Genomic DNA, 25,806 nt, shown 5'->3' with positions numbered 1-25,806 from the left:
AGTAGTTTGGTCAGAAGTTGGCGCTTTAGGCTACGCATAGCTGTGATCGACCCGGTAAACAGAGAAGAAGAAGAGGAACAAAACAAGTCATCTAGGCCATCTACCCTAACGACACACCAGATGGTTTGTTAAACAGAAACATCCGACAAGCCGTCATTGGAAAAAGGAAGGCACTTCAAAAAAAGTGTGTGATCTCCCACATACTAAGCCACGCCCCTAGCTGCCTCGCAGGATGCTGATTGGTCCGTGCACTAGCTTGGAGGTCACAAACGCATTATTTGAAGCCCGACGCGATGGATTTCTCACATGATATGACGTCCTGCTACTCTCGCGTGATCTCGTGACACCGCGAGAATTGTGCGATAGAGCAATGGAGAGAGGTCTTCAGGAATTTGTTTCACTTGAGAAGGTTTTAGCTGTTCTTTCATGTCGGCTAGTATTGGCCATGTTTCATGCTGTCCGGAGACAAAGACGAAAGCAGAAAGCTGATCAGTCATGCAAGTTCAATCTTCGCTATGTCAAAATGTATTCGGCAAGAACGTTCCATATCCCATGTAGCGCCTAAACTATTTACACAAACACCACCTCAAGCGAGGGTAAAAACACTTTTGCTTAATTGAGGATTTTTTTTAATCGAATTTTGTGGTTCCCATACCACCATACTTCAAAATGTGCTTAATAATGTGTGAATGGAAGGAGGGCTTGTGACCATGTCAAATCTGAACTTGATAGCATCTCCCGTGTACTAGAGCTGTGGGTTTGACAAACAAACTGATTTCCCCAAATGTCTGATTTAATCTTGAAATGAAGAGATGTTATAGTCAAACCAAAACAACAACAATAAAGAAATGGCGCACAACCGAGGCTTCACACACTGTCAGTCATATTTCATGTGAATGTACTAAAAGTGATGGTGTTTTGTCCCCTCCTTGGTTATTATCTCCAGACCTTTTCTTAAGACAGCTAGAGTGAAAAAGTGAGTATTTTCTCCAGTCCCCAATCCAAGCTACAATATCTTTGTGTAGTGCAACCACATAATCAGGGCGGGTCATCTTTTGTAGGAATAACAGCTGTTGCTGCGCCTGATGTCAAATTCAATATTTGAAGTCATTGATCAAGTTCCTGAAAGAAGTGGAACTAACGTGACCAGGATTGATTTGATTCATTCTCAGTGTGAATCAAATGAGGCCGTTTGTTAAAATACAGCTGGCTTTTTTTTTTTTCTTCCTTCAACATGACGGAGCGAAGCAGCTGCCAAACAAACAGACGGCAGAAAAACACAGAGCCAACCTTAACCGGCCGACAGGACGATGACGAAATCATCAACGACTCGGAGGTGCCTCTCTGGCCTACCGACTGAACCAGACACACAGAATATTCTTTGGCGCTGGCGCACCGGGCCACATCTGGGGAAACTTCATTCCTGGCGATGGATATATTCTCTCCCTCTGTGTAAAACTGCTCTACCTCTGTGGAGTCCTGTGAAGGGTTTCCACGTGGTTATTTGCTTTTAAAGTGAAGTATGGAAGAGGCTGGTTCAAGTCCAGCTCTCTACACTGTGGAGTCACTCAGGTCAGACCTGCTACATTCAGAGGATTGTTCCACTGGAATGATGCATTACAGCTTGCATCTCACTATTGTAGTTTCGGCCATCTTTTATAAGTAAACAACAGTTTATCCAGATTCTCTAAACCACTTTGTTTGGGAGGTTAAACTCAAAGTGAGTGGACATTAGACTGAAATGTTGTCGGCTAGGAGTAGCTCTCTGCTACTTTCATTTCCTTAAATTAGAAGTTATTAGTTCATTTCTAGGAAATTAAAGTCACATCTCTGACATTACATCCACAATATGCTTTGGTCCTTATTAGGGCTCGAATGTGGGAAAGAAATGCCTCACGCTATAAATTAACTACAATGAATTTGGTGTTGGTTAAAATTTGTTCCAACTCGATTTTCTTTGTTTTTTCTCAAGAGACAGCCCCCAATGAGCTCTACATTCTTCTGCAAAGGTACAATAACTCAAACAATTTTGACATATTTTTTCAGTAAGACATGAGAAATAAAAAATAAATCTGCTGCGTTTATCACCTTGGAAGCATCCCGTTGAGTCCAGCCACCCTGGAACAACTACAGCTGGACTGAGATTGTGTCGAGGGCCAATAGAACTAGAGTTACATCCCGGTAACCGGTTATTTTGCTGCTCCACATTTGGCAAAACTGGGACAAGCCAAACTCCTCACATTCAAACCATCGAAGAAGGGGAAGCAGGGAGAGAAGGAAGCGTTAACTGGAACATTTGTGGTAGGAACAGATCAGAGACTGCTTTAGGGTCAGTTCAGTGAGCTGTTGGTCAGTTTAGTCCATTCCTACTTCTCCATGAGCCGCCTACACTCACCTTGTGAATTCACAGCATTGCCGTGTTACCATCCAGTCCATAGTCTGACTCAAAGCTCAAAAAAAGATCCCCGCGCATTGTGCTTAGCCCCCCCCCCCTCACACCCCGGAGTCTGAGTACATGCCGTTGATGAGGTAGTCCACCTGGGTGTAGTCCTTCCTCCTGTAGCTCTCGTAGGCCTGCGTGACGAATACGGCCACCGTGACCAAGAAGAAGAGCAGGCCGAAGAGCAGGACGGCCAGTAGAGACGCCGTGTCCACCAGCTGGCTGGTCAGAGCGTCTCCCGCTACGTCTACCATGGCGACTCTCGTTCCCGAGGCGACGGGCTTGTCGCGATCGGCGGTAGCGCTGGTACTGGTGACGGTTGTGGTCGTAGAACCTCTGGGTAAAGAGGTCTGAACCGGTGGCATCCCAGTGCTCGGGGCGTTTGGCTGCGGCGGGGCAGCTGATGGTGGCGGTGGAGGGGATGTCTTTGTACCTGTGGTTGTAGGAAGAGTGACGCTTGCGTTAGCTTTTGCGAGTGTGGTTGTTGCTTCTGCAGTTGTTGCACGTTGTTCTGCAGCTTTAGTTGTTGGTTCTGCAGTAGATGTTGTTGTTGTTGTATTAGATGTTGTTGTTGTATTAGATGTTGTTGTATTAGATGTTGTTGTTGTATTAGATGTTGTTGTATTAGATGTTGTAGTAGATGTTGCCGTCGTTGTAGACGTTGCCGTCGTTGTGGCTTTAGAAGTCACCGGTGAAGTGGTTGTGTTCGTCACATGCTCCGTAGTAGTGCTGGTGATGGGTCCAGTAGGAGCAACCAGTGTGGAAAAGCCTGTGTTTGTAAAAGGAAGAGGGACTGCAGACTGAGTGGTTTTGAACTAAAACAGCTGCATACTTACACATTTATTTACATATTAGTAAAGGCATTTTCTACTTTTTTCAGCTGTATCATGTGTCCACAGCTCCCTCGTGTATAAATCTCGGCTCATACTCACATTCTGTGGAGCAGTTAGCTTGTGTTGTGTTGGGCCGGGTTAGGGGCTCGGCCGGAACCGGGTCCCCTCTGGGTACCGAGGAGGAGCAGTCAGTGAGGAGCAGCAGCAGGCAGAGGAGGCGAAGACACACAGATGGACTCAGCTGGAGCGTTGAGGGACACGGGGACATGGTGGGCTGGGGAGGCATTGACACACACACACACACACACACACACACACACACACACACACACACTCACACACTCACACACTCACACACTCACATAGGCCTACAACGAATTAACACACACACACACACACAGGGAGTTGAGGCTCCGATAAAATGGGAGGATGGAGTCCAGGAGGAAGTGAAGGCAGCATCCGCTCTCTGGACCTGCACAAGACACCAACACCAACCATTAGAGATACTATTATGTATTGATGCACTTGAAAGCAAAGACGCTTCTAACAGATGTGTTCAAGGACACTCAGACTTTTGAGACTTGAGTCGGCTGTTCAAAAGCAAACAAAACAAGGTCCAGTCTGGTGTTCTTTTCTTTGTTATTATCAAAAAATAAATGTCAAAACTTTTTGACTTCTTTGCTCCGCCTGTGGCATTCAGCCCCATGTCCATTCATTCCTTGTGATGTAAACCTTTAAAGACGCCTCACAATTAGTTTTCATCCTAAAAAAAAACAATCTCTAATGTCCTCAAACAGCTGGTCACTCTAGTTATTAAACATTGTTCAAACAGGAGGAATTGGGGCATTTGTTGGAGACTATTTTCAGCGGCGGATTAATCCACATGTTATGCTCTAGTGAGTGTTTGTGGCAGCAGGACGGGGTATTTGGGATGGACTCAGAATAAACGACAGAGTGTGTGTTCATGGTGAACATCTCATCCAGTGCAACAGTGTGGCTCACATCCTACATGATGGAGCTCTGTGGCACAGAGATGACGATACATCAGGCTTTGATACACATTTTATATTTATTTATATTGAGCTACGCGCTCACATTATTACAGTACAAACACATTGCTCTCAGCCTTTTACTGTGAAATGTAATCAAGGCTTCCAGCACAGAGGAGTTTGGTTTAAGGCTGTCCACAGGGGACAGAGAGCAGCACCAGGAGTCACATGTGAGGACTGACTGCCATCTAGTGTCAGAACAAGTTAGTGCAGCAGAGCAGCCATTCATGGTCATGTGATGCAAAAGAAAAACCTTGAAACCTGAAACCTTTCCCCCAGAGGTATGATTTTACATAAATAAATGTTATTTTACACCAGGATCAAGTTCAAGAAGCCAGGAGCTTCTTATATTGAATATGTAACCTGGAGATGAAAATACAATTCAGCAATAATGCTTCACAGTTGGATTAAGCAGCAGGCGATGCATGAAGTAAGTAAGATTAATAATCTGATTTGTTTTTCAATTCTTCTGAGGTGACACTTTGAGGAAACAGCCCCACCTTCACGAATTTCACAGCCTTGAAGCGTTTGGTTGGATTTGTAGCTGTGGTTGTTGACTATGTTCAAACTCTTACACAGGCTTTGGTTCAACTTTCACTGAAACTTCTGCTTCCAAACACCTACACTGACTTTACAGGGCCTGGAATTGATGTCAGAGCTTAAAAAGTGATTAAAGAAATAGCACTAGTCTGACATTGTGAATTTTTTTGGGTCATAAGCAAACATCATCTAGATTCTGTAGCATTCAGTCAGAAATCAATATCTTTCTGAGCTCACCCTGTACGATTTAAACATGTTTACGTTCATGATAGAATCATTCAGGGGACGTTACACGAACACCCTCCTGAAGAAGCATATCTTCCTCAAAAATGGACATCACAGTGGTTCCCTCTTTGTCGGAAAGCCTAGAAACCAGGTAATCTCCTGAATGGTTTGTCATTGTGGTTAATCAAACCACCTTCGGACACTCAGACAGAATCCTGCATACTGCTGTGCCACACAGAAACAACTGAACAAGATGCCAACTGGCCTCAGGCTGGCCACCGCTATAAAAATGCTCTGGCTCTGCCACTGTGTCAAAGGTTTATTGGTTTTATTGATTGTAGCCTAGCTTCATGCTCCTTTAATCTTTAACATGGCTTTTAACAAAGCATTTGTTTCACATCTCGACATATGCAGGTGAGATCAGGTGACTTGATCTATTGGTAGAAACACAAAAGACGGGGCAGGAGGAAGAGACGACAGAGGAGAAGCTGGGAGGAGACAGAGGACAACAAAGTGGGACACGGTGGGAAGAGATCAGGAAACATAAAAAAAAGAACTGAATGAGAGGTATTAATGAACCGAGTGAGAAAGATGAGACAAAAGGATCAGAGTCGGACAGAAAAACACAGGGGGACACATACCAACAACAAATCCACCTGGACCTCATGGGATTTCTTTACATATCAATGCCAGGACAGTAAATTGGCAGAGCCTCCAAGTAAGCTCATGATTACATCTATTGAGAACTGTTATTCATGAAAGCACGGACATTAAAGTCACTGAGGTCTGGCAGTTGGACAAGGCTTTAACGAGGGCTGGTGCCATTCAGCTCCAGCACAACGCTCTGCACGGAGACCTGCCCTCAATGTCAACAGGACATACTCAAAAGGTCGCTGCAGATGCCTACGTGGAGGAAAGTAGTGAGACAACAGTAGAACGCCTCGAGACCAAACTCTGTTCAATAGCTGTTTAACGTTGCCTCAGCACATAACGGAGAAACTCTTTGTCACATCAATTTAAACGGGCTACCAACCAACCAACGCATTACGTTATATCAACACATACCTTGATAAACATATTCCAATACACTTCAACGTTAACCCAAGAGCACTGTGTGAACATATATATAGATAATGTATGCTTGTAACCGTGGTGCGCTAACATTACACTGACCAGAATATACTGCTCACATTACGAATGTAATGAGTTATTATGTTCCTGCTGGGTAAATAAGCCACGGGACGACCAATTAGAGAAAACGGAACTGTAGAAAGTTGCCAACTCTAACTAACGTTATTTCGGATGAGAAACACCAAAGTTTAGCCCGTATTCGACTAACGTTACTGCTAACGCGGTAACATGAATCAACACGTAGTTTAAACTCCAATGGCTAAAGTTCACTGTGGATAAAATGTGTTTCAAATGCTACAGGTAACGTTAGTTAACATGCCAGAACAGGGTGTATTTAGAATAAGTAATAAGATAACAGATAACATCCACATTGTAGCCTAGCTAATGCTAACATGGCGTTTTGATTAGCGTGGGTTATCTGGATAACCTAACGCAACCGCTAACGTGCTAACTGCAATGAATGTGAATTCGGACACTTACCAGCGGTATGTTGTGATTGATTCAATGAACACAACAAGCACAGACAGACGAACAGATAGCCAGGTGACACTCCACACGTCCTGTAAGCAGGAGGTAAGCTTCTTCTTCTCCAGCTTTATTTCTGGCAGCGTTGACTCATCATCGGCGAATTTCTGCCCTCTGCAGTTCACACCAAACTAAAACCAGACGATTAAAAAAAGGCATACTCTTGGTGCTGTTTGCGGCAATATGTAAAATAAAATAAAATAATCCTTGCTCCGTCTGTGGCATTCAGCCCCATGCCCATTGATTCCTAGTGATGTAAGCCTTTAAAAACGCCTCACAATTACTTTTCATCCTAAAAAACAACAATCATTAATGTCCTCAAACAGCTGGCCACTATAGTTATTATTATGTGATGGAGCTCTGTGGCACAGAGATGAAGATACATCAGGCTTTGATACAAAACATCTCCTAAAGTGAGGGGTTTTCCATTCCAATCAAGCTTCACTTGTTGTATACATAGTATTATAACCTTGAACCTGGCTATATTATTTCATTTCTTTAACTTGATGCAGACTCTTTGGCCCTCACACACTGCAGAGTGTGTTCACCAGCAACGACAGTGGCCTCTTCCCTAATGACTTAAAGGAAATTCTTGACTTTTTTTCTCATTTCAAATAAGAACATTTAATTGAGGTGACATTTTGGTTATAATGTCATCCAGATTGTAAACCTAAATAAATATAAAATCCATAAGTAAACAGCCAACACAAGGGAAATAGGGCACTGTTACAGAGGCAGTGATCTGTGTGATCAGTAACCACCTCACTGAAGATCCACTACAGGGTGTCATTATAACTCAACTGTCTTGCCAACCATGACTGGCAAAACTAGTGCTACCTGTATTACCGTTTGTCCTCCTACCAATGTTACTACTGCAACGACCAGTGCAACCACTGTTACTGTCTGTACTTCCACTGCTAAGCAAACACTCAAACAAAGAGCAAAGCAAATTCAAATCAACTTAAACTATAAGTTGTTTTAGATCTTCATATTTTTCTTCAGACTGCGATTTTTTTCTAATTTCTCGTAATTTAGTCTTTGTGTCCATGTCTCACTAAGCACTATGCATTCACCTGCATGAATTGTACACAAATTACATTGATTTACATTCCACCTTATACTATTAAAACAGGCACAACTGCAGTCCCTAGTACAGGTATGATTTCCTCTATTTGTGTACAGGTTGATTTACTACTATCATCCACTAATCACATTATAGGTATTCTCTATATATCAGGTTATAGAGATTGACTGCTATTGCAATGGAGTTGTTTCAAGTTTCAAGATATATGTATATGTATATGTATATGTATATGTATATGTATATGTATATGTATATGTATATGTATGTATATACATATATACTGTATATATATACAGAGAGAGATACAAACATACAAGGGCTAGAATATAAGATATCATATAAGTAATCATAAAGTATAAAATGAAGTATTATAAACTTGTAGTAGACATATATAGAATAAAGAGCTTGAAACTTGAAACGATTCTGAAACCCCGTGCAACTATGCGCGTGACACGAGTGCACAGGACAGTATCCGCGAGCGGAAAATTATCCTCCTATGGCGGGGGAGCATTTCTGCTCCGCGTGCACGAAATGCGATCCTGCGAGCACGGGGCAGTATTGCGCACGAGCCCGACCCACCCCACGCTTTCGCAACGCTCGTTCTCTGGACCGTTCTCCTCATACATCGTCGGCTGGTCCAGGTGACTTTAGAGACTTTGGTGGCCCGGATGGAACAGACAGACGGGTGGTGTTCCTATTCTTCTGCGCGCGCGTGAGCGTCCCGAGAGTTATCGACGCTCATGTGCACGTTCAGTAGTTGCCTACGGATATATTCAGTTCACCATGAACATGAGCACGTACACGAGCCCTCTACCAAAAGTAATTTTTGAGATGTAATAGGTATAAGCATGTCAAATATGGCTTATATGAATGAAGAGACTCCTTCTGTATCATCAGGTTCCTCCTTATAACTGCAGGGGTCGCTTACCAGCGTTTCATGCGAACAGTTCGCGGAAGCGTGATATCAGGGTTATATGAGGACACGTCCCGCGTGCCCGGTCACTGTGTCAGATACCCGGAGGTGCGGCGGCCAATTAAATTCCGACGCTGCCCGAGGCTGTCAACGTAACGGCCTCCTTCCCTCCCTCACACACACATACGCACACACGCACACACAAACACGCGCGCGCACTAACGCACACACTGCGTCTGGTACTTGGAGTGAAAAACAGAAAGTAAGGCCAGCTAGTATCAGTAGTAACGTCAACAGTAGACCTGCTCGGCTGTACCGTCCCTGTCCTCCAGTCCTTTGGGCCAGCAGCGATCGATATGTCTCTGCCCGCCGTCTCCCGCCTGCTCAGGAGCGCTCTGAGGACTCAGCTCGTGCCTGCCGCCAATTTGTCGTCCAAACCGGCCAAACACAACATCACTGCAGCGGTGAGTTCACGTTCACTTCTAATCGAACTAACATTAAGGAACACTGACATAACATGAACACATATTCACCGCAGCGCGAGCATTAGCTTTATTAAGTGCTATCGTTTTAATAGCAGCAGATATGACGGAGCATACAATCCACCCGCGGGGCTCACTTTCCCCCGACGGCGTCAAACTTGACATGTCATGCTTCACTAATAGCTTACTTAAATGGGATTTGTATTATCCTATTTATTGACCCTGCTGTGCACCATGCACCATTTTTAGGAATTGTATCTGATGAAATTGATTTATTTTTAACTCTTTCGACAAGTGCGTCAGCACCTCGCCATTATTCCACCTAAATCCAACACGTAGACGTTTCCGCCAGCTCAGGCACAATCAGCAAGATAAGGACAATGTAAATGTTCATATATCATAAAGCCTTTTATATTCGGTCCACAATGATTTACTTGAGTAACAGGCTGCATATTGTGTAGTCCTGCTGTTGAGCAAGTGCCAAAGGACTGACCTTGATCACGGTCAGACAGATTTCATTAGTCACATGACCTTATGAACTATAATAGGAGTTATTCAGCGCCATTTAATATTCGCTTACACGGAGCTCATTATTTCCCCCATTTGGAGAGGGAATGGCTTAATAATAGCATTATTATTACTATAAAGAGCATTTTAAAATGACGTATTGATAAGGTTACAGAATGGCATTAGAACTAGGGGGGGCTGGGCTCAGTTGGAAAAATGTTTGCCCAAGTTACAACTAGAAAACAAAAATTAAGCAGAAAGCTTAGATTTTTCTAAATTAATGTTACATATGTCCTCTGTGTGGAAATAGTTACAGAATAATTTTCACTATGAATTTGCTGAACAAAGTATCTTCATGAAGAAGATGAAATGCATTGTTACGATTGGCCCAGCATGTGTTCCAAACGTGTTGCACCGGGGCAACCATAGCTTGTGTTATGTTACCATGACACTGATGCTTTGAGAAGTGTGTCATATTTTAGTATAAACCGACTGTTTTGTTATTTGTGCTAATACATATATGCAATATTTAATATCAGTATTTGAGGATAGTAATGAAAACAATGATCTAATATTCATGTCTATCACAAATAGACAATAAAATCCAAGATGCGTTTTGAGCGTAAAGCATCCTAGGGTACAAGATGCAAACACAACGAGGGCTTCACGTATCAAAAACGTTGCTCCATAGCGCCACATGGTGGCCAAAACCCTCCGCAGGGTGCCTTTAAACCCTCACCACAGGCTTCCATGTGACTCTAATACATGTAGATATATCTGACTGAAGCTTTGTTTTTCCTGCTGCTACTTTCCTCTTCACAGAGGAGAGACACCAAGCGACAGGGAGAGTGCTTTATAGAGTTTGTTATTGTTTAGAACACTAACCAAACCAGCCACATGGTCCCGATTTGGCTTCAATATCTTATCAGTCTAATTAGCAGGACAGAGAGCAGACATGTTAGAATGGCCAGACAAATAATTGAAAATGGTGACTGTTTTGATTTAATCGGGACTGTCTTCTAATAGGTCACATTCCATTAGAAAACCAGGGTGCTCGAGTCGCTGCTCGTGCTCCGTTTCTTTAGAGGACTTTTTGAGTCCTGAAAATAGAGATGGGTAGAGTGTTTGTGGATTGAAGCCGAACAGACTACAGAATCTAAGAGCAGTCTTTTCTGCCAAAGATAGCAGCAACCCTCTGCTTTATATTGACCAAATACGGACACAGTGTAGTAAACAACAACCGCTATTCTGAACCACTAGATAAAGCTTCATCAGATACCAAAATAGGAAAAGAGAATTCAACCATTCCCTTCCTTTTGTTTTGGAGTTTCAGTAAGGTTGCTGTGAACTGATGGGACTAATGAGTGTGTATTGTGTTTCCCACCCTTACCCATTTCTCTAAATAAAATGAATTATCTCCACCAGAAAAGTCTGGGCGGAGATTATGTGTTTGAGTTGTGTGTGTGTATGTGCATTTGTCCGTCCGTCCACGGTTAATCTTGCATACTGGACCCATCAGCCTAATATTGTTATGCTGTGGAGCATTTGGAGGCATAAAGATATTAAGTTCATTCCCGTGAATGTGATATCTCAGGAACGTCTGGAAGGCATTTCCTCAAATTTGGCGCAAACGTCCACTTGCTCTAACGGTTGAACTGGTTTTGGAGGTCAAAGTGTCAAGGTCACTGTGATCTCACAAAAACACGTTTTGGGCCATTACTCAAGAATTCATATGATAATTATGACAATTCCATACAAATGTCATTAAATGATGATGTTGGACAGACATGGATGTAAACTGCTACTTTGACTGGTTGGCGGAGGCGTACAACTGCGTGGTGGTAATTCTAATTAATTACACTTGTGGTTGCGGCGATTCACACTTTTTGAAAAACATATTCGTTGACTGTGTTATACCGTCCTCGACTGCTGACTCAGCACTACTCTGAACCGGCCGGTAGGTGATGAAACTGCTTCCGACAGGTCGCAAACGTCGCTGCACTAGTATTCCTGATCTATTTTACTTTTATTTTTAACACTGATAAACATGATTGTGTTTCACTGGGGTTCATTCAAACTAACATTACAGCAGTGGTCGTTCCAGACACACCTGGTGGAGACCTGCACTCTGCTCTTTTCTAGTTTATATTATTCTCAGGGGGCATTAGAGAATTAAAAGTGTCCTCACATGCTGCTAAAATCCATCCTTTTGTCTCCGTGCGTCCCTCAGGAGCAGGCAGTAGCTATGACTGCCCTGTTCGTGGCCATCTTGGGTCCCTCCGGCTGGATACTGGCTCACCTGGAGGACTACAAGAAGGGGCATTAGAGGAGGAGGAAGAAGAGGGAGAGGAGAGTATCATTCCGGCCCAGATGAAAATGCAGATCAGTCGGCCCACTCTCCCTCCAGGTCTCCCGCTCTGCTCCGTCTTTCTGCTCCGTCTCCGAGACCAAGTTCAAGTTGTTTGCGCATTTCTGACCTGCGATAACGTGCATCTGTGCACAAGCTCTTACCAATAAATACATGTTCAGTACATAGAAGAGTGGGCTCAGTGTGTGTGCTGTCGTGATTGTAGTAATGATTGAAACTGCACTGATGAGCCTCACAGGGCTGCAACTCAAGATTATTTCCAAGTTGGATTCATCTGTCAATGTTTTCTTAATTAACAGATGTAGCATACTAAATGTCAGAAAAACAAATCATCACAGTTGGAGTTTTGTCCGTCCAAACCCCAAAGATATTCAGTTTATAGTGATATAAAGAGAGAAAAGAGCTGGAGCTGGAGAATGTTTTGACATTTTTGCTTCATAAGAAGTTGAAACCTTTGAAGAAAACAGTTGTGGCTCCATTTAGTCCACTAATGGATGGACTAACCAGGTAAACACTTATAGTGGTTCATCTGCAGGTCACATCTCTAATCCAGACAGTTTATAGCTGACAGACACAACACCGATTTAAAGTTGAATCCACTGGCCTCTCACCTGTCTCCTCCGATTAAGCTCCATATTCTCACTTGTTTTTTCTCTCCATTTCCTTTTTCTTGTCTCCTGTCTCCTTTTTAGTGTGTATGTATTGTGGGCCATATACAGAAAAGTATAAGGAGTCACGGGCCAAACGATAGAAGGTCCAAATGTTGTCAACCAGTTACACTGCAAGAAAGCCAGTGTTTTAGACCAGGAAGCACCACGTGCCAGTGTACGAAGTGTGGGACTGATGTTTGAACATTATACTCTCAAATAAGGCAAACACACTTTTCCTTGACTTCTGTAAAAAAGTACACATTTTCCCAACATTCCTTACATTTTTGGCACTCGCTCTCTGTCCTCCGTCTTTCTCCATGTTTTCCTGATCAGCTGAGGGGAAATGTTTTCATCAACTAGCAGACAATGAAGGTCAAGTAGTGGTTCAAAATGTCAGTGACATCTAGTGTTCAAAACAAGAAGTGCAATGTGTATATAGTGCAATTTATTACAAATACGCTTTTGTTTGGGAGTGAAGCACTCTTTCCAGGAAGCAAAGCTGCACAGGACACAGTGCCACAAACTGGTAAGTTCAGTCTGGCTTTTTAACATGTTTAAATTGAAATATCTTCATATAAAAAATCTATGCATGTACATTAGTTTGTAAAGAAGTATGTTTGATTGTCTAAAGACTTATTTTGTTCTCATTTATATACTAAAATTGCGTTGTTTTTTTTGTTGCGTCAGGGCAACATTGTGCAGTTAGACCACTTATGTTCAGGCAATATCCTGCTATAGTGTGGAGATGATAAATGACAATAGTAATTGTTTTTACTTTACTATCTACTGATAATTACAGAAATAGACACAGCAACATAATATGAGAGCAAGGAACATGATCAGGCAGTTAGGATTGTTTGAGAGACAATTAGGAGGTCAGGGGTCAGTCAGCAGAGTAGTGTGTGTGTGCATACGTGTGTATGTGTGAGTGTGAGTTTGTTTGCATGCATGCATGTCAGTAGATGAAAAGGGTAAATGACGCATTCAAATGTATGCTTCCTGCTTTCTTATAGGGGAATGCTTGTCTGATGAATGACACTGAGTCTGTGGATGAAGAGGAAGATGAAGAAGTGGCAGAGGTTCCACGCCTATCCTGGTGGAGAACACCCCGCAATACTTTCTACAATGCTTACCCAGAACATCAGGGTCTTTCCAGATGTGACACACACACACATATGCACACACAGATGTTACTCTGCTGACTGACCCCTGACCTCCTAATTGTCTCTCAAACGACCCTAACTGCCTGATCATGTTCGTTATGCTCATAATATGTTCCCGTGTCCATTTCTGTAATTATCAGAAGATAGTAAAGTTAAAATATGGCCATAATTCATACACACACACACAGTCATTTGGATGTTGGTTTACATGTTGATGTTGGTGCTGATCGCAAGAGGAGCGGCTGTTGCCGGACCTTCGTCGGCGGGGGGGGGGGGGGGGGGGGGGGGGGGGGGGGGGGGGGGGGGGGGGGGGGGAGAGCGGTGTTTGCAGGAGAGCGACTGCTGCATCAGGCTAACTAATTAGCTCGCGGAGTTTTGCAGTAGCTTGCGCGGTTCACTGTGCATACGTGGTGACCCGTGTGTTAGAAAAGAATGGTATGCGATCTACCGGCACTGCCTCCGCGATATCGCGATCGACGTATTGGGCACCCCTGCCCTAAGGCAACAAACCCAAATCTGGCTGGGGGGACACATTTTATGATTGATATATTATCAGGGACCCCCAAGCTCCCCAAAATGGGGTGAAATATTTTTTACCCCCCAAAATAAAAGTCATGCCATGGTTAATGAGGTCGTTGTTCATAGCCGATGCTGCCTAAACGCGGTTAACGTTTTCTCTGTGTTATTGTCGCTTTGAATGAACACGTCAGCTTGTTCCATTATTCAACTTTAATAATGAAAACTGAGTCAAGGAAGTCGAGAGCTGTAAACAGAGACAGCTCTCCTTCAAAGTAAAAGTTGCATGTTTTTAAACGTGTTTGCTCCAGCGATCAATTTATGGAGGTAAATGAAATAGATAAACAAATATTCTAAATAATAAACATAATATATTACTGCTATAAAGTCATATTTCTACCACTTTCCCACAATTAAACGTGAATAAACTGGGCGCAAACACTGAATTATTTGTATGTAATGATTCATTATATTATCTATTTATTTAATTAAAGGCTTTTAAAACTATTTGGGTGAATGTTTCAGGCTGTAGTGTTGAGATGTGTGATGAGTCTGACTGTAAAAAGAGTTGTTTACCCTGAGCTTTAACTTTAACCTCTTGAACCCTAGGCCTATTTTTAGCCCTGTGCTCGAAAATGTCCTACCCTTATGCAAAGGGGCTTATCTCGCTAACTACAAGGTCTATTTGAATAATTGAAATGGCAAAATAACACAAATAAATGTGAGCTTTGTTAATATGTGTACATATCATTGTATATGTTACTGGTAAATGCTGAAACGAATGTTACACACAGCTCAAATTGAAAATTTTCAGTTTTCTTTTTTTTTTTGTGCCCAAAAAGCACTTTTATTGATTTTAAATGATGCACAGGCCTAAACTCTCCCAAATCATATCACAACATGTCAGCAGTCCTTTTAAAAAAAGAATTGGCTTTGATAGAGTGAAGTATGCCTGAGAAATTAATGCCGGTGTACAGGTCAGCTTTGGTCAGCCAACGTCAATTCTGATTTTGGAAGGCGCATATATCACTGTCTTATTGTACTTTTAAATACTATATATCTATATATTTCACTTCTTTTATCACTAATAGTGTTCAATCTATCTAATACAGACGTTTGGCATCATTTTGAGAGAGCCTGGGCCATATGAAAACTTGTAAAATATGGCTCATTTTCGTAAGAATTTCAGTTTTACGTGATGTATTTGAACCTAACACAGCCTGTGATTGGCCGATTTGCGCATGATTTGAACCCGGAAGACTCTGGGCAGTGCAGTCATTCGTTCTTTGAGTTGTTTACAGAATTTGAAGCCAATAAAATAATCGAAAACTGTGATCCGCCCCCATGGGTCAAACACATTTGCCAAAACTGAAATTATTACTCATTCGACATAGAAGCTCGTCAGAGACTCAGTTTCTTTCACACACGAGCAGAGAGACGGCTTCGAAATGGGGCACGGATTAATTATTTTTTTTTTTCGATTTTGATCCAGGAAACATCTAAAAGGTACGGAGCGTTTCAATGTTTGATGATGGGCTGAGTTGATATCTGTGGCAGATCAATAGTAACTTTATAATGGTTTAAAGTAGAATAATTTTGAGGCGATAGTTCGATGCAGTTTGTTGTGCTCGTGCTCCTGGATATGAAGTGTGTGTGTGAAAGTGCCGTAGATCGCGGCTGGGATCGATAACGGAGAACATTGCTCGCCTTCTCCTGGCGAGAAATAGGTGAAATTGTGGTAGTACTTGTAGTACCTTGAAGTACTTTGTGTATATATATGTTTTTGAGTGATTAAAATAGGTTACATGGTCCATTTGATCAGAATCTCTTCGTCATGTACGTTTTTGAAATATTTTAAAATATCATTTCAATATCATATGGGATTCCACAGTCATTTGTCTACGACAAGGACAAGATTAGCTACTTTTAAAACCAAAAATTATGCATGAAGAGTGAAAATTGTGGAGTCAAAGGCAAAAGACAAATATCTTTTTCACAAGAATCTCAAGCTCCTCTTCACTCTAGCGGTGACATCACGCACTCTAAACTGCGCAATACACACCCATTATAAAGGCAGAAACAGACCCAAATTTTCCTGAAACTTAATCTGTGACTTGATGAAAACTGTGCTAGCTATCAAAATGTCCATTTGGCACAATGAAGTCCAGCGTTTTGTTTACGTTTTAAACTTAGAATCATTTTTCTACATTAAAGGATGGCTAGTCAATATGGACCCAAAGTTAAGTGTTTTTTTAGCTCTCTTCACGCCGAAACCCCATTCAAGTGAAAGGAGAAATGTTGCTCCATTTTTCGGGATTTTCGGAAAAACCACTGGGCGAATCTCTTATAAAAGTCATAGCACACAATTCCTGATCAGGCCGCACGTTGTGTTGTACTTTTTAAGCAGGTGTTGGCAACGCTGTGTGAGGAGAAGCATGGCAAACTTTTCTGGATAATAAAGATTAAGCCCGCAGGATTACAGTCAGTGTGCTTTGGCACAGGCAGTTTTACTTTGTGCCACAAAGCCACACTGAATAAATTTGCAGGATTATCCTCTGGGCTGTGTATAGAGTGTATATGCAGTCTATACCTGTGGTTAACTGTTGATATACTGTCAGCTGGGAACCAGTTAGCTAAGATCTGAAGAGTATCACCTAATTTAATGTATCCTACTGAGATACTAGGTACATCTTAAAAGTAGGAATGATAAATAGAAAGCGTTATATATAATATACTATAGTGTATATCTACACTGTACATATATATATACTTTTATGATTAATCTTTGATTTCAACCGTTTGTGCTTATAGGTGGACCGGGCAAGGTAAGAACTTGTGAAAATCAGCATGTTCTTAGTAGTTACTATGCTGCGTGTCTGTGGTTGTGTGTTGGGATCTGAATCAGTGTGTGTCCACTTTTATGTGTGTTCTTAATCACCGTCTTGTAAGTGATGTGGTCTGGCATGAACACTGTTGTCTGTCAGCATGAGGAGGTCACTGGTTGTTTCACATGACAGATATTTGGATGTGTGTTTTGTCTTATTTTTGGTGTGTATGTATTCATTGTAATGTATGGTTTAACGCATATCTTGAAAATCAATAAAAATGTGATCACAAAAAAGAAATGATGTGAACAAACCCGAACAACCTTCAGAATCTAGAGAGGAATGAGAGTGTAAAGTTTGGTGTGTGTAAGAGCTGAAGTGGAGATTTCTGGATCAGAGTCTGAGAACAAACTCATTGAGAGAAAACGTCCTTTAAAGAGACGTTTAGTTAAAATACAGACACTTTGAAGACACTACAGGGGAATAGGGTCAAAACACATAACTAATAGATATCACCATGAAACTTCACCAGTTGATTACTGACATTAAGACTATTATTTTTTTGTCTTACAAGTTTTCTGAAATAGTAGACCAAAAAATAGACCAAAATCTCAAAAATGAACAGTGATCCTGCTGACAGGAGGCAGATGGAACACACATGTAAGAAGATCCCTGAACCACTGGGATGGGACTTGGTTTAGTATTGTACAGTAATGAATTAATGATTATAAGAATGACAACAGCATAAAGCCACCCACGGCCATGTTGTAGGAGACCAGGACGAGGACGAAGAGGAGGAAGAGGAGGGCACAGACAGGAGATAACACTTTATTGAACCACTAGAGAAAGTGTCTTCATGAATGGCTCTTCAGTCTGCTGCTTTGTTACCGTGTGCAGCACAAAACCCCCAAACATGACTCGATAGTTTCTCACTTTTTAACAGCCTAATTTAGACAACGGCTGTTTCAGTGGCCGGCTGATGACACACACAGGCAGAACTCAGAACATTTATCTGCAGAAAGTATGTGCTGCACTAAGACTTACATTTTAAAACAATTACCGGTAACAAGAAATATCAATGTGATGCCATTTGATTGATCGCGTCTTTGCTTTGGAAACAAAATGTTCGTTCTGATCATCTGCTCAGTATTTCCTCTTATAAAATGTTTAAAGTTGGTCTCTTTTATTTATGTGAACTTCCATAAAAAATGTCCATCTTAATATTCTGTTTAAATCAGCACTTTAAGTCAGCATGTTTACCGATTGCATTGGATTTAAACGCCACCTCTATCTACAGGATAGGATTCCACAGTCAGTGATGATTTGGGGAGCCATGTCATCTGCTGGTGTTGGTCCTCTGGGTTTTATCAACCAGTATCAGTCAGTCAACACAGCCATCTACCAGGACATTTTAGAGCACTTCATGCTTCTCTCTGCTGACAAGCTTTATGGAGATGCTGATTTCATTTTGCAGCAGGACTTGGACCGGACCCAACAATGCAGACGAGCTGAAGGCCTATCAAAGCAACCTGGGCTTCCAGAATACGTCAGCGGTGCCACAGGCTGATGTCCTCCGTGCCACGCCGCACTGATGCAGTAATTCATGCAGAAGGCGCGCCGACCAAGTATTGAGTGCATACTGTACACGGACATACTTTTCAGTAGGCCAACATTTCTGTATGAAAAATCCTTTTAATTGGTCTTACGAAATATTCTAATTTTCTGAGATACAGAATTTTGGGTTTTCATTAGCTGTAAGCCATAATCATCAAAATTAAAAGAAATAAATGCTTGAAATCACCCTGTGTGTAATGAATCTATACGAGTTTCACTTTTTGAATTGAATTACTGAAATTAATTAACTTTTCGATGATATTCTAATTCATTGAGCTGCACCTGTGTATTCAACACATCTTTGTCTCCGAAGTCTGAAATACTTTACTCCTACTTTTTGAATTGGAATATAAACAAACTGATTTATGTCCTGATTTATTCCTCCTTGTGGGTCAAATATAAAAACCATGGTTTGTTATTATGTGCAAACAGAACCTTCTGAAAACAGCTTTCTTACCAGCAGCTCTCCCCACTAGAGGAAGCACAGGAAGAGTAACCACAACATGATAGTTGAAACATTTTTATTCCATGAAAATATCAACCATTGGCACTTAATTTACTCTAATAAAATCAACTTTTAAAACCCTTTGCAATCTGGTTAAAAATGGAACAAAACCAGTCCAGGAATGTGGACCAAACCATGTGGAAATAAGCGGTTCTATTACAGCAGACACTCTGCGTTTTACCGTGACATTTTCCTTCGGCTGGCTGTTGATCACAGATCATTTGCATCAATACATCTGACAAAAGAAGAAGATCCCAGGAGTCGTGAAACTTTCAAAACTAACGGGACAACTGGCAAGTATGGAAGTCAATCTCTGCCCAAAAAATAAAAGTAGAAATGCAAAAATGTAAATAGAAATGAATTCATGGCAATTAAAATAAATGACAGTCAAAATCAAGACTTGATCTCTCAATTTTGACATATCAGTTTAGATAATATATTTGGTCCACCGAGCTAAAACTAATGTCTTCAGACAACACGATATTTGTCTGTTACCATGGTCACTGTGTCAGATTCGGCGATTATAGTTTTAAATTCTTGCGTGACTTGGCGGAGAGACATGACAGACTACTAGACCAATCAAAGTTTGCCGTCTTTCACGACTCGCATGATGTCATCAAAAGGAGGTGCTAGGAACCGCCTTCCAGGAACAAGAATGCAAACAAACAATGGCGCTTTTATTGTTCCCCTTCAGAGCAGACACCTTACGTCTGCCGTGTCTATAAACGAGCTGATACGGCATCGTCTGAACCCGGCAGAGTGTAGTCAAACACAGCAATCCTCCTTCATGAAGGTTATCATGGTGTTGATTCAACCGTACGCTAATGGTGCAGCTACTTTCATTAGTGTTACAGTACTCAAAGTTCTTCTAGTGTTTGCTCAACTCCTGGTTTATCCTCCTGAGTTAAGTAGCTTCACGAACATGTGAACAGGGACTTTAACCCCATCCGGGAGTCTAAGGTACAGGACTCAGACATTCACTGCCGGGCACCAACAGTGCACATAAAAGCATTCTCTTTTGACCGCCAAAAGCTTTTTTCTCTCGACACAAGAGTACAACATGGGAAATTCATGTCACAGAGGCAGATAAGGGAAAACGCGGGCTTCCTTTCTGAGCCAGTATGTGCTGCTGTAACAGAACCAGAGAGTGCACACACACATGCTCAAAAAGCAACCATAAAAAAATAAACATTCTCCAAAATGTACCGCGTAAAAGCAAGGCCAAGGGCAAATTTCAAACAAGGCTCGCTTGTTTCTGCATCAGACACACATTTCAGTCAAGTCTTTGTCAGAGCTAATTTCACCGAACTCCTCTCAAACCACCGCAAGCTCTAAAAAATATGTAAAGTGCGATGCCACACACAGATACCGAGCTTCTCGCAGTTGAAAAGAAAATCAAACTCAAATTTGAAAAACTCCAAATCTGAAAAAAGAAGCGGTTTGGTGTGGTGGGGAATCTTGTGTTGAGGGTCCAAAAGAGCCACCGTTAAAATGCATCTAGAAGACAAAAGGAGTCTTCGGGTAACTGTCCCATTGTTGGTCCCATGGGTGCTGAACGTCTGTAATCTTGTCCTTACAATCTTAAGTGTGTTGACACCATTAATTTCTTAATCACAGCCCTCCCTAGTATTACAGATTTGACTTCCCAGAACTAAACAAACACTTTATTTGTTGCACTGTGAGACTATTCTTTCTGATGTAACAGAACTGATTGTAGCTAGTGACGTACAGGGAAATATTCAAGGGTTAGAGGAATTCTTTGAGGGGATTGGAAGAAAATCAGCTGTTTTAAGATTACGATGGCGTAAGCAGCGAGATGTGGGACGACCATGTGTCCAGTTGGAATGTGCAGAACAATCTGCAACAGAATAAAAAATAAACTACAAAGGAAGAAACGTTCTGGATGTGACAGAAGCAAAATGCATCAAACTCTGCTCCACAGATTCCACCTGTGGCCAGATGTTTAAAGAAATAACATGCATACGTTGTTTCCCACGTAATGCCCTTAAGGTGGCTAATTTAAAAAGCACCCGCTCCGCTAACTAAAAGCAGTCGCTCAGGACTGTGGGAATTGGGTGAGTCGATTGTTCAGTGTAGTGCAGAAAAAGAAACCAGCAAAACACATTTGGTCGTGAAGATTAAAAAGCTATAAAAGACCTGGAAATAATTTAAAATATGTACAAATCAGCTCAGTGTGGCAAAATGACACACCGATAGAATCATTCAAAGAGAGACGAGAAAGGCTCTTGTTTAGTGGTCGGACCTTCCTGGAGGCCCGTGTTCCAACCTCCGATCTATTCAGAAGAAGAAGAAGAGCAGACAAACCGGAGACATTCTCTACGCTGCATGTGCGGGGCAGAATAAAAACAAATGTAAATGTCCTGTCCCATGGAAACGGATATATAAAAAACCTCTTTACTTGATGCTCGTCGAGAATAAATTAGCTGAGAAAGATTCTCACTAACTGGAATTAACAATAACACACAGGCAGTCAGGTTTCAATTAGTTTGAACAAAGAAATATGAGGAAGAACATAAAGGAGCAGCAAGAGAGACCGTGTTAAAGAACAGACAGCCCTGAAGAGAAAACAACACTTTGGAAGTTAGAAAATAGAAGTTAAGGCCTCGAGGGAAAAAGCCAGAGTCTTTGCATATAACCATCGCGTTCCTGTCTCAGCAACCTGCCTGCCGTTCTGTGACACACACACACACACACACACACACACACACACACACACACACACACACACACACACACACACACACACACACACACACACACACACACACACACACACACACACACACACACACACACACACACACACACACACCCCCTGAGAAAGGTTAGTGTCATCCTGCTGCTAACCTGTAACCGCCGGCAACAGGAGACTACAGCATCCTGCTCTGCCGTCACATCATACAGGTCATGTGACGTGAACGCAGCATTGTGACGTCCTACGGTGGAAACGTTACACAGATGGCAAGCAAGTCAGGAGTTTGAATAAAATCCACTCTGGTCTCTGGTCCACCGGTAGCAAATGACATCACGTCCCAGGTCTGACTGGTTTACGTGTGTCCCGGGATTTTCCCGGGTGAATCTAGTCTTGCTCCTCAGGTTCCTCGGGTTCCTCAGGTCCCGTCGAGAGAAGGTGCGACTGGTGTCAGACTCACCCGGCGGCATTAGGTGCCGGCCAGGTGGGCCTCGGTGCTGCTAGAGGGTGGCGAGGACCCTGAGGAAGGAGATGATGAGGACACAGAATGACTGTCCCACACCGAACACAAGAGCCTCCAAAGAGATCATCCTCTTTCCTGCCGCCTTGTACACACCTGCTATGGCTGCACCTTTAAAAAAAAACACACAAAAAAAACATTATTCCACAGATTTGTTGTTTAGTTTGACCTCATTTCTGATAAACTAGAAATGCTCTTACAGCAGTAAAATTGTATTAAATTATGTAATGAATGGATCGTATGGGCTAGTTAAATTCAGCTGTTAGCAGCCGATCAGTCCTGCGGAGCTAACGCTAACGAAGGTTGCATTGAGTTTCATTATGGTGCATTCAAGCTCTAATCAGTAAAGTGAGTATTAGACGAAGGTAAATGACAACGTTAAAATGATGTGTGCTAATGTAATCTTGTAAAATGCATGAAACATGAATAATATAACAAACATTAACGTTAGCTGTCAGTGCTAATGTTAGCTGCTGTAGTTAGAAACTAACGTAACAAACAGTCGAGCATGTGTTGAAGTTACCAGGGTAATGCACAGAGGAAGTGATGTCATTGCAGGGTGTTTTACAAATTAAAGAAATGTGTTGAAGAAGTTCCTCTAACTGACATTCCCTGAAAAGGGAGCAGTGTGTACAGTTTATGTACACTGTTGAACGGAACACGGTGTTTATTGGTTTGTTTTTCAACGTGGTATCGAATTGGGTATCGAGAATAAAGGAATTTCACATTCTGGTATCAGTGACATCCCTACCCGAACCAAATCAATACAATCCAATATACGAGCATATTTCACAGGATCAAGTATCAGCTTACTGGTGAGGACCCCCCCAAAAAGTGGTCCCACGATGCCCATGAGGAGGATGGCGATGGGCATGAATCGGGCCATCTTGTGCTGGCGCAGCGTGGCGATGGACAGCAGAACCGCAGGCAGGTGGAAGATCAGCGAGGAGACCGCTGCCCACAGGAACACTCCATACCACATCTCTGGAAAAACACACGACCATGCAGCCACACATCACTACATGACAATCAAAGTACAAGTTGTGACAATTCAATTAGATCATTCATTAATGTGATCCGGGCTATCTGGCTCCACGCACTTTATCTCCTCTTTGGAGAAGAAAGTGTTGCAAATGAAAGAAAAAGCTGAATAAACAACTAAGGCAGAGACTCGAGTCCCAAGTTAAGTCAGGACTGTCCCACAGTCATAAAAAGGTCATAGGTTTTTTTTTATCACATTAATGGCCATTTCAAAATGCACACAACAACATAGTAGCAGTTAGTGAATCAATAATAATCATGAATGCTCTGTGATACCCAGTGAATCCATGGTAGTAAATGGACAGTCTTGACTGAGACACTTCAGTAGCCTACACAGCTAAATTCAAGGACAGGTAGTCCGATACCCTGTTAGGTACACCAGTATGGCACATTGTGGTATTTGTTATAAATGTAAATAATTTATTCAAAAGGTGAGATGTTCAGAATGCATTCTTAAAACAGCTAACAGCAAACTATCACTGCAATGTAATGCATCCTTTAAGACCCTGTCTATCACAGCACTGCATTAAGCCAGAATCACAGACTACGCTTTATTCAGGCTCATAGTCAAATGGAAGAACAAGTCAGTGCAACATAAACACGGTTTAATTACAGTAAGTGCCACGTCTCTGGCGGAACAACTGCAGAACATGGCTGCTCAACAGTCCACAAAGCCACCATATACACTCAACTGTGCAGGCTTTCTGTGATACACACCGTATCGTATAACTCAAGCACCTGTAAAGTTAGTCTCTTCCACTAATAGCGCTACTACGCATTTGTAAACTATACAAAAGAGAGGCTTAGACAGAGGGTTAGCGATGACATTTTGAATTAATTTCCCGCAATACATAAACAGTTACGATATACTTTCTATCTTCAAATCCCTACAGGTAACAGGACAATAACCTACACGCCTACAATACCTAGAAACAATACAATGCAGTGGCACAATCAGTAATATCCGAAAAAAAGTCCGATTATAAAAACAATGGTTGGGATGAAGCAGGAAGTTAGCTAGTTTCACTGCTACACAGTACCTTGACAATGCTAACGCGTACAAACAAACATGTAGGGATATATTTTAAGGGCCATTTTGCACATTAAAACGTTCCCCATGTTCGTTAAAATGAAAATACTATAGTGGTATCCATCTTCAGAACACGTTACAGCATTTCAGCACTGATACACAGCCTTTATAACGTTAGCTAGCAAGCTACCAAACATTAGCCCACCTGAGAAGTCGTCGAGAGATGTGTCGTTTCCTCGGTGCGTGCCATTTTTTCTCGGCACTAAATTCAAACCGAGTATTTGCTGGACAAAGCCTATCTCGCTGTACCTATCCTGCATGTCTCAAACCGATACACTACGGTGCATGGACGAAAGACGGCCAACACACTTCTAAAACCATGAGAGTCGGCGAGGGACTTGCCAGGACCCGACGCAAGAAGACTAGCTAGCATCAGGCTAGTTGGGCTAGCTGTCAACACAACTTGTTTTGACGTCACGCAACTCCCATTTTCAATTCGCCCCAGAGCTGGGTCTGTCAGGTAGCAGCGTAACCATAGAAGTGGTCATACAACTGCAAACTTAATGCTGTTGGCTATGGAGAGTAAATATTAATGGTAGTGGTTGGTTAGAATGTTCCCCTCAATGAGGAAAATTGGGGGATCTGCTGGATGTGTATGTTGCTAGGAAGTAGGCTGCCTGAGAAGCTAAACCCCTGAAACATTTGGCCCACAGACATAGAGACAGACGCACTTGAGATGGTGCTCCCAAGTGGGGCAAATGACAGCAAGAAAGGTCATTATTAAGACAAATGCATATCTCACTTCTAACAAGTGAGTTATTCCTGTTTCACTCGCTCATAACCATAATTAAGTTATGGAGAAACACTTCTATGTACAGTTCACATTCTAACATCGTTTGTATTTATCTAATCTCTTTGAGATTGTGTGCTACACTGCATTGCTGGTTTAAATGGAAAGTGAAGTAGTAGGAATAGTTGGAAAACTGGAAATATGTTTATATGTATGGATGTCATCAAAACAAGTTGAAGAATATGAATAACATATACCCAAGCTGCATTGTTGGCTTCAAAAGTTGAATAATACCCATTATGTTTATAATAAGAAAATAAACCCCCTGTTTAAGTGGGCGTG

The 25,806-nt window shown here is 42.0% G+C and overlaps 3 protein-coding genes across 3 annotated transcripts; 1 reads left to right on the top strand and 2 right to left on the bottom strand.

The window, feature by feature from the left end:
• Positions 1 to 2,460: 2,460 nt before the first annotated feature.
• On the bottom strand, positions 2,461 to 6,797 carry LOC306698120 (uncharacterized protein). Its single transcript, XM_079162298.1, has 3 exons — positions 6,699 to 6,797; positions 3,373 to 3,745; positions 2,461 to 3,209 (listed from the first exon to the last, which is right to left on the bottom strand). The coding sequence occupies exons 2-3, from the start codon at positions 3,557 to 3,559 to the stop codon at positions 2,494 to 2,496; spliced, it is 903 nt and encodes a 300-aa protein (XP_079018424.1). The 5' UTR covers positions 3,560 to 3,745; positions 6,699 to 6,797; the 3' UTR covers positions 2,461 to 2,493.
• A 2,090-nt stretch (positions 6,798 to 8,887) lies between these two features.
• On the top strand, positions 8,888 to 12,274 carry cox8b (cytochrome c oxidase subunit 8B). The gene is made up of 2 exons (XM_079163628.1): positions 8,888 to 9,204; positions 11,960 to 12,274. The coding sequence occupies exons 1-2, from the start codon at positions 9,097 to 9,099 to the stop codon at positions 12,053 to 12,055; spliced, it is 204 nt and encodes a 67-aa protein (XP_079019754.1). The 5' UTR covers positions 8,888 to 9,096; the 3' UTR covers positions 12,056 to 12,274.
• Positions 12,275 to 19,369: 7,095 nt separating this feature from the next.
• tmem170a (transmembrane protein 170A) lies at positions 19,370 to 25,099 on the bottom strand. Its single transcript, XM_079162202.1, has 3 exons — positions 24,880 to 25,099; positions 23,417 to 23,587; positions 19,370 to 22,714 (listed from the first exon to the last, which is right to left on the bottom strand). Exons 1-3 carry the CDS (start codon positions 24,992 to 24,994, stop codon positions 22,584 to 22,586), a joined length of 417 nt encoding a protein of 138 aa, XP_079018328.1. The 5' UTR covers positions 24,995 to 25,099; the 3' UTR covers positions 19,370 to 22,583.
• Between the last annotated feature and the right edge of the window lie 707 nt (positions 25,100 to 25,806).

This window comes from Pholis gunnellus, assembly GCF_910591455.1.
Source record: "Pholis gunnellus genome assembly, chromosome: 7".
Classification (NCBI taxonomy): Eukaryota; Metazoa; Chordata; class Actinopteri; order Perciformes; family Pholidae; genus Pholis; species Pholis gunnellus.
This window is presented reverse-complemented; position numbering and strand designations above follow the sequence as displayed.

Coding starts and splice junctions, on each gene's coding strand:
- LOC306698120 (XM_079162298.1), bottom strand. CDS start 3,559: ATGCCTCCCCAGCCCACCATGTCCCCGTGTCCCTCAACGCTCCAGCTG. Junction 3,210..3,372: donor AGCTAACTGCTCCACAGAAT/GTGAGTATGAGC, acceptor TTACAAACACAG/GCTTTTCCACACTGGTTGCT.
- cox8b (XM_079163628.1), top strand. CDS start 9,097: ATGTCTCTGCCCGCCGTCTCCCGCCTGCTCAGGAGCGCTCTGAGGACT. Junction 9,205..11,959: donor AACACAACATCACTGCAGCG/GTGAGTTCACGT, acceptor TGCGTCCCTCAG/GAGCAGGCAGTAGCTATGAC.
- tmem170a (XM_079162202.1), bottom strand. CDS start 24,994: ATGCAGGATAGGTACAGCGAGATAGGCTTTGTCCAGCAAATACTCGGT. Junction 23,588..24,879: donor ATCTCTCGACGACTTCTCAG/GTGGGCTAATGT, acceptor GTGTTTTTCCAG/AGATGTGGTATGGAGTGTTC. Junction 22,715..23,416: donor TTTTGGGGGGGTCCTCACCA/GTAAGCTGATAC, acceptor TTTTTTTTAAAG/GTGCAGCCATAGCAGGTGTG.